Source organism: Austrofundulus limnaeus, unplaced genomic scaffold (genome assembly GCF_001266775.1).
Source record: "Austrofundulus limnaeus strain Quisiro unplaced genomic scaffold, Austrofundulus_limnaeus-1.0 Scaffold80, whole genome shotgun sequence".
NCBI classification, from domain to species: Eukaryota; Metazoa; Chordata; class Actinopteri; order Cyprinodontiformes; family Rivulidae; genus Austrofundulus; species Austrofundulus limnaeus.
In genome coordinates, this window is record NW_013952482.1 from 1732599 (window position 1) to 1741036 (window position 8438).

The window sequence follows — 8438 nt, forward strand, 5'->3', positions numbered from 1 at the left end:
CACACACACACACACACACACACACTGGACAATTATGCACATACTATACACACCAGCACACATTTACAAGCTAAGATCTACACACACACTTGACTGTTCTGGAATCACCTGTACATGCTTCTGTTTACTTTGATCATCAGAGAGCGAAAAGGCAACTACAAGCTGCAAAACCTTCAATAAAATAAGCCCAATAAGCTGACTGTTCTACTCAAACACGCACACATACAAGTACCACACAYATGCAGAATGTGAGAAGCAGCAATGTGCAGAAAGCCAAGTGAAGTACAACCTGCAGTGTTTATTTGAGGGTGCGGTAAGACGTTAAATCAAATGCTTTACCAGTGCTCATAAACAAGTGGTTAAAAACTATTGTTATTGTGATGCCAACAAAACTCTGAAGTCAATAAAAGATTCTGTTCAGAGGCAGAATCATTCAGAACACGTAGGACACTGTACACTCGGGGCTTATTGAATTATGTAAAATATTGCAGGTAGAAATCTTGACACACTGCAGGACATGGCTTTGGGAAAACGTGCCATGCCCCATGCGAAAGTTTTTACCTGAAAATTTTAAAATAAGCCCAGCATCACCTGATGTCATGCACTGAAGGCATGTCAGAGACAGAGGTATGTCCTCCTGGCTTTTAATAAATCAGTCAGTTTGAGGTAATTTGATATCATGTAGCCAAACACAACCTTCTGCACCACATACATCCAACAGAGGGCACTATAGTGCATAGCCTGTTGGCAAGCAGAGGATTCCAACATACTACTCAAAAACAAAAGAAACAATACTAGCAGGCATTTATATGTGTTCAAAAAAATGCACAGTTTAAATAAAAGGCAGGACAACCAATACATGTTTTAATGTATCAGAGCTGTTGAAGAAACTGCACAAACAACAACGGTGTGATGATGATGGACTGTTTTGAGCGAAAAATATTGTATGAATGGGAAACTCATCTACATTCTGATCACAACCGATGATTTATGAACTTGGCGGAAAGACTGGCCTGTGCAGTGGGACAGACTTGAAGCTACGTTTTAAAAATACAGAAACATTGCCTTTTAAACAGTTTCCTCACGTTTTGTTGAATAGGGAAAAAAATAAATATATAAAAAAATCAAGAGCAAAAAGCTCCCAGGCTTTTGCTTGGAGTTTTTAGTGCCTGCTAGTAGCTGGAAAAATAAAATAAATAGTAACAAAAAGACATATCAATGCCTGTCACATGGGTGTGTGTGTTTGCGTGTGTGTGTGTGTGAGGGGGAGGATCACTGCACCAAACAAGTACCACATGCCCAAACAACTAGCCCAACCAGTCTAATAGCGGATACATATATTTAAAAAAAACACATCAAGAGTGTGGGTGGAGACAGTGGGTGTACGGCTGAAGCAGCGTTGTGGTTGGAGAAGTTGCTGAGCCCTGACTTACCGGGCGCCCAAACTCCAGCTCGGAAAAGAACTTATACCAAGGCTCGTTCTCTAAATCTATGTCATCATAGGTCTGGGAAAGCATGACAGAGATAAAAGGCAACAGGRAGAAAGAAGAAATGAAGTGTGGAGTGTGGGGGGGGAGGGAGTTGTACACAAACAGAGACATGGAGCTCATGGTTAGGAAAGAGCAAAGGAAGATGGGCACGAGATGAACCAGGRTGAAGATACCGACCGGCTCATGTGAACTTCTAATCTGATGCAAAACTCGTTATGGGGTTTAGAATTCAGGAATAAGATGTCTTTTTATTGTTTTACAGAATATTGCATTATAAAATGTTAAATATTACTGGAAGAAAAGAAAAAAAAAACTTGGCCACTACTCGGTTCTGTCTGCTCTTTCTAACCTTACTCCCACATGAAAATGTGAGTCTTTAGGCCAAATGAAACATAGCCAGGAGATGTTTTGCAGGTGTTGTAGCTACGGTTATGTCTCTCTTTCTAAAAGGAGAATCAATATTTCAGAAAGATGAGTCACCCAGTTAAAAAAGAGAGGCCTGGGGTCTAGACAGCCAGCAATACAAATATAATGTGGGCACAAAAAAAAAAAAAAAAAAAACACCAACAAAGCTCCTAAAGAGAAAAGAGAGAGAAATCCTTTTTGTTTTCTGAAGCTCATAACTGCCCACAGAGATGCTATACCAAGGTGGCACTTTGCTTTTCTAACATGATGGAGGGAAAAAGACGCTGAACTGACAACCTATAAAATCAGTGTGGGCACTGTCTATGGCTTTTTCTTTTTATTGCTTCTATCAGGAGCTGACTCATGCATTATTGCCCCAGGAGTGCTCTCTGCAGACGTCAAATTAAATGTCAAACCCTTACAAAAAATAAAAATAACTTTTCCTTTTTCAATCACTTATAATGGGTCCTCATCTGTAGCACAGTCCTCATTTTAATGGTAATTTCTCAGACACCTTTAATTATTCCTACCCACCACCTGCTCTTTAGACAATAATAATCTTTGCTGTCTGCTTTGTCATTCACAACACACAGGAGTTAACAGCCTGTATCGTTACTAGGGGATACAGTAATGGAAACACTTTTCCTTTTGACGCCCACATTGGCTTTAAAAGGCTTGGCTTGACACAAGCAGACAGAAATCCATTGAAAGCCCATAATGTAAAAGTCAGAATGATCTAACATAAACAGGACTACCATACTATTATGTCAAAGTAAAATATATTTGTGATGAATCAGTTACACCTAAAGTTTGCATCTTAGTTTCAGCAGCATTCTGCATATTCTGATATTGGTACAGCTGCTTTTAAATCAGAGAAGAATATTCTAAGTTCAAAGYTATTTTTTAGTAAATATCTTTGAGCATTACAACTACAAGAACAACAGTATAAAAAATGTAAGACCAAATAAAAAGAATAAATAAAAAGAGAGGCAATTTTTAATAGACATTTGAAAAAAAAACTGTTAGCGATTAAATAATTACTTACTGGTCTTTCATGCTCCAAAATAGAGGACTTGCCAGGCTCATATTCAAAAATACTCTTGGGCTCTGCGCGATATTTTCGTGTATCCACTTTCCTGTCTGGAGGACCCCATTCGTTCCTGATTTAAACAAATAAAAATAAAAAGAAGCCTTAGAAGATTACTCAACACTTAGGACAGGGCTAAAAAGGTAAAGATTTTACAGACTTTTAATGTTTTAGTTATTTAAACCTACTAATAACTAATAATAACAATTCGGACAAAAGATGCATAACACAATGTAAGAATAATCAAACAATGTTTGGAAAAAAGTAGGATGAAGCTAACTTGAAAACTTGAAGTGTTGCGATCACTGGCCTTTAATAAACAAATACGTAGAGGATGTATATTGCTCTGCCTGAGGTTGATTATTATCAAGGTATCAGAGAGGTGAGAACATTGTCAGATTGTAAAGCAGCATATTCAGTCATTCTGCATTTTCCCTTTACACATATGGACACTACTGATTGGTTTGTATCTTGTGGTTGATCTTCAGGTTTTCTAAAGGATGAATCTGGTGTGTAACATTTTAGATCAAAGAGAAGACGCAGACACAAATGGTCCTGAGACGTGTCAGTATACTGTATTTGTTGTAGATCTACAGGATCAAGCTTTCCTCCTCTTATTGCAGGAGCTCTAGGATGCAGCTTAGAGACTGCGGTAATTGGTCAAACAGCAGTCAACATCTGCTGTGGTGAGCCAAACTATTTCCAAACCATTGCAGTGATTCAAAACCAGTGTGTCAATAATACTGCAGTGTTAGGTTTGAGGAATTTTCTCTTACATGTCTGGTGAATCTTTCTCACGGTCGCCGTCTCTGGCTCGGAGCTGAAGGAGGGATGGCATGGGTGGAGGTGGTGGGGGCACAGGAGATGGCAAAAGCTCCCGAGTTCCCATCTGGCCTCCGTTGTCTGAGGGGCTTTTGGACAGAGGCCTGTACGTGTGTGTCCGAGGAGGTGGGTGGGCCATGGTGACGCTGGACGACAGGCTGTGGTCATCTGTTAGGGACAGAATGGAGACAGTGGAGGAAGACGTGATGAAGGCAGTGGGCCAGAGAGGAGGAGGGCACATGGGGTTGGGAAGAAATGAATTGTTGTTTTAATTTCTGCGACATCAGGAGAAAGTCTCACCGCTGTTTATGAAAGCATAAGTTGCACTGTATGTGTCAGAATAGTCATCATCTGCAGAAGAAGGGTAGAAAGACTCACTGGGATTCATGCACAGGAAGCACAAAAACTACCAATGCTTGGGACAGCTGGTCAACTGGAAATTCACACCATTACAAAGTAATTTTCAATACTTTTCACAACTAAACACAAAACTAAAGCAGTTCTCTAAGAGAATAACGTTTAAAGAACAAACAAGTAATGGGTGTATTAAAGCTTAAAGGGGAAATACCATGTAAAATCAACTTTTTTGAGTTTTATATCATGTTATAATGTTATACTCTCATAAAAAAACATGCCCAAAGCCTTGATTTGACTCATTCGTGCATGTTTGAGAAATCCTGCAGCATTTTTAGGCAGCCATGCTGAGGAGCAAAACGACAGGTGGGGACCAGAAACGCCCCTGGGACGTGTCTTTAAGCCGAACTTCCTCGTGGCAGAGCACACCCCCTTCCCCCCTCCCCACACACCCCGCCCATGATTCCTGCAGACTCTCGGGTGAAATTAAAAGTGAAACCTAATTGTCTGCTGAGCTCAACATTAGTTCTCACTCAGTGAAGCTCTTTTCAGATTAAAAATACCTTTGAGGAAATGTATTTTCAGATGCCAAGTAAATTGCATCATAGCACGCGCGCGCAACCCCACCCCCCCACCGAACGGGACGGGACAGAAGCAGAAGGAGGTTCTTAAAGAGACAGAGGCCAATTTCAATGCATTTAGAAGTGAAAGTGGTGAGAAGATAAGTTTATTTTCTATTTAAACATAAAAACAGTATTTTAATAACAGTTAAAGGTGACATATATACTTTATTATGGTGTAGTATTTAAATATATGCCTGAGAAACACAATATCGGTCCTTTAACAAGATAGAGCTCGACTACAACCGTCACTGATGTCCTCTGTCGCCATTCAGAAGTGACCAACTCTTAGCAGTTTTGTTGGAGGCCTTCATTATTTAAATAATCTCATAAGGTGAACAGAGAGACGGACGGGGGTTAAAATGATCTTGTCAAACTATTACACAAACATGTTGAGCAAGTCTCTCTTATGATGCACACAACATTTGGTTCAGATCTGATCATGTACGTGTGATTTAGAGCCAAATGTATGCCAACGGCGTGATGTTTTTGTTAGGAATTGGACTGCATTCCTGTAGTGGGGTGGATTAGGATCGACCACAGTGAACTGGCTGCCGATTGGCTGAAATATGTGGAATTTAGAGCCAAATGTATGTCAACCACATAATACTTGATTGTTGTTGATTAGGTCAAGAGGGTCAGAGATCGAGCTTTTTTAGCCAGAAAAAGTTCCCCTTCAGTTGTCAGGGGGCGGGGCTTTGATGATGTCATTTGACAACATGGTATGATCGGGCATGCAACATGGATGACTCATATCAAGTTTGGGGTATTTTAGTTTTTCTATGTGAACGTTACAGCTTTCTGAAATTGTAACGGACGGACGGACGGAGAGCATTTCTAAGTCCTCGGCCTCTGCAACAGGGGAGAATTATAGGGATTGTGTGTCTATATGTGTGTGTGTGTGTGTGTTTTGTATTTACTGTCATAAAAGGAAGCCTGAACGATAAAGAACAATCAGGCCTTGTGTTGACGGGGCAATTCTGTTAGAGCTGATTTCCCTGGACAGCTCTGTGTCCATTAGAGTTGCTCCTCTACTTCTTCTCTGCTGCAGACTCGCTCACTCACATCTAATGAGTCCTGGCTCTAACGTTGTGTGAGTCTTTTGGTTTAACGAGAACTGACATGCACAGTGCTCAGGGATGCACGCATATTTACAAATGACCGGTTCCACTCAAACAATCCAATCATCCAATCAGAGAGCATTAAGGGACTTTTCAGTTTTGCAGAGAGGTCCAGTGCTGCCGTACCTGCTTTGTGGACTTTGTGAATCTGTTTGAACATCGTTTTGTACCAATCTTTGGGTCTGTCCACTGTCTGTGGGAAAAAAAAAAATTCATGAAGATTTATGTACTGTAAAATGAAAAAAAAAACTGCAAAGTTTAGGTTGGAAAGTGTGAAATCTTTCACCGTTTTACAGAACATTGATGAGTTGAGGATAAACGCAATGTTTTTAGTAATTCTCGCTTTACTAAGATAACTGAACCATGTTTAGACACAAAGAAATGATTTAAAATATGTTTGTTTATCCTAGTCGGGAGACATGTTGTACTTGTTCTGGAAAATAAATTGAATGATTTAAGCACCTTGCGTTAAATCTCTTTAATCACAGTGTTTAAATGATGGGATTTGAACTTTAAATCTTTCCTCATGCATTAAATAAACCTTTAAAATACATCTCTGCTCATAAAAATGTCAACCAATTATTTTTTTCTCATGAGCATAAATGTGAATGTGAAATGTGTCTTTATGACTTTAGCCTTTCATAACCATCATTCACAGAAAGCGTTAAACACTTGTTGATGTGTAAGACACAAAAAGTACAGATGTAAATTAACATATTTCTGCTCACTTTAGTCTTTGAATAAAATGAGAAATGCTAACTAACAGGTCAAAAATATAAATTCTGCTACAAAATGTTTTTACTTGAAACATAGCTCTAGTATTTTGTAAAGAAGTAGCTAAAAGAGAACATTACAAACCATAACAATAACCACTTCATCAATTACAACATCAATCTGTTTTAACAGGAGTGCTTGTGTGATGCTTTCACCAATGAACAGTTTGAATTTTGCACTCTAAACTGAAAACTTAGCCATGTTGCTACAAAATCAAATCACGGAGTCACATTCTTGTGCCAGAAAACTCCAGGAAAAATGCTCGTCTTTGTGCAAACAGTATAGATTTATCGGCCACTTTAAAGAAAAAAAAAGGAACTATCAAATGGCAGAGAGAATTAATCCTCTCTTTATTCAGTAGCACTGAACACTGGACTCCGGTCAGAACAAGCAGATTGTGTGAATGTGAGTGTAGCACTGGCACAGACCAGAGACGGGCCAATTACCGCTTCATTCTCCAAGGTTACCAAACTGAGTGGCCACAAAAATCTCTGTCTGCTCACAACAAGAAGCATCTGTGATTTTTTTTATCTCTTTTTTTATTTCAATGTCTGTCTTTGCTTCCACTGCTCATCTTTCTCTCCTTTTTACTTCTGGTTTCAACCTTTTGTTTTTACTGTAATTGAGTTTGTCTTACTTTTAAAAGCTTCTGGTCAAGAAGCAGACGACTTAGTGAAGTGTTATAACATTCAAAGTGGAGATAGAACACAGTCACACACTCTTTAAAACAAGCCAAGAGCAAACGAGCAAGCTCGCCTTTATCCCCCAACACAGAGCGGTGGGAAAAACGAGATACTGAAATAGTGACAGTCAGAGAGAGAAAGAGCTTTTAATATGGGGTCAAAAGCTGCTGACAGCTGAAAGTAATCCCTCTCTCGTAAACATGATCACATATTAGGACGGTCTAAAATGGATCAAAGGACACTCGTGTCACGCTAAACACAGAGCTCTGTTGAAAAGATGTGTTGAGTTTGGTGTACGTTTAACCTCACCGTGCGAATGGCAATAGGAATGCCTGATTCATCCACGGGGCCGATGCCTTCATAATGCGGGGCTTTGATGACGGACACTTTTTTTTCTTCCTCTGAGAATCGAGCAATGGGCACAGAGCTCCTGACGCTGGTGAGGCCTGAAACCACTGACTCCCTGGTGAATGACTCACTACCCTCTAAAAAATACACAGAGAAAGTCAGCTTATTTTATTTATTTAGTTACATTTTAGTTGTGTATTGGAGAAGAGGCATATGGTACAGTATTTAATTTTATTTTTACAAAAAAATTCTATATATATATATATATATATACATATACTCAACTATAGATATAGCTGTGATGACAAAATACTTCAAAAGTTGACAGAATATTCTCAGTATCTGTACTGTAAAAAAGCAATGTTTTTTAACTGGAGGCCTAAGGGCCATATTAGGTCTTTATCTTGTTCCATCTCTCCAACAAATAATTAAATTATTAAGAAAGCAAACAATCTAACACAGTAGGGGATGTGATTGCTCACAGCAAGTGATCAAACTGGACTCAGATGACAAAAACACAGTAGCAATAAAAGCTGCTGCAGAGCCTGGGACATTGCTCAACACCACTTCTAAAAACAGGACGACAAGAAGGCGGAAGCAATTAAATAACACAAAACAAGTAAAAATAAAAGATCAGCAATAATTATCAGAAATCTGGCCAATCAAAGGTTGCCATTCATGCTGTCTGATATAAAAAAAAAAAACAATTGTGAGGAATTATGACCCTTGAAATC

The 8438-nt window shown here is 39.2% G+C and overlaps 1 protein-coding gene across 2 annotated transcripts in view; it reads right to left on the minus strand.

Annotated features, from left to right (window-relative positions):
• The window catches only part of sorbs2a (sorbin and SH3 domain containing 2a), a gene marked incomplete in the record, with an annotated part of 49435 nt that overhangs the window by 15690 nt on the left and 25307 nt on the right, over nt 1–8438 (minus strand). For both annotated transcript variants that reach the window (XM_014011458.1, XM_014011457.1), the window contains 6 exon segments: nt 1434–1505; nt 2941–3055; nt 3759–3972; nt 4105–4155; nt 6026–6092; nt 7666–7841. In XM_014011458.1, coding sequence (XP_013866912.1) covers nt 1434–1505; nt 2941–3055; nt 3759–3972; nt 4105–4155; nt 6026–6092; nt 7666–7841 — 695 coding nt within the window.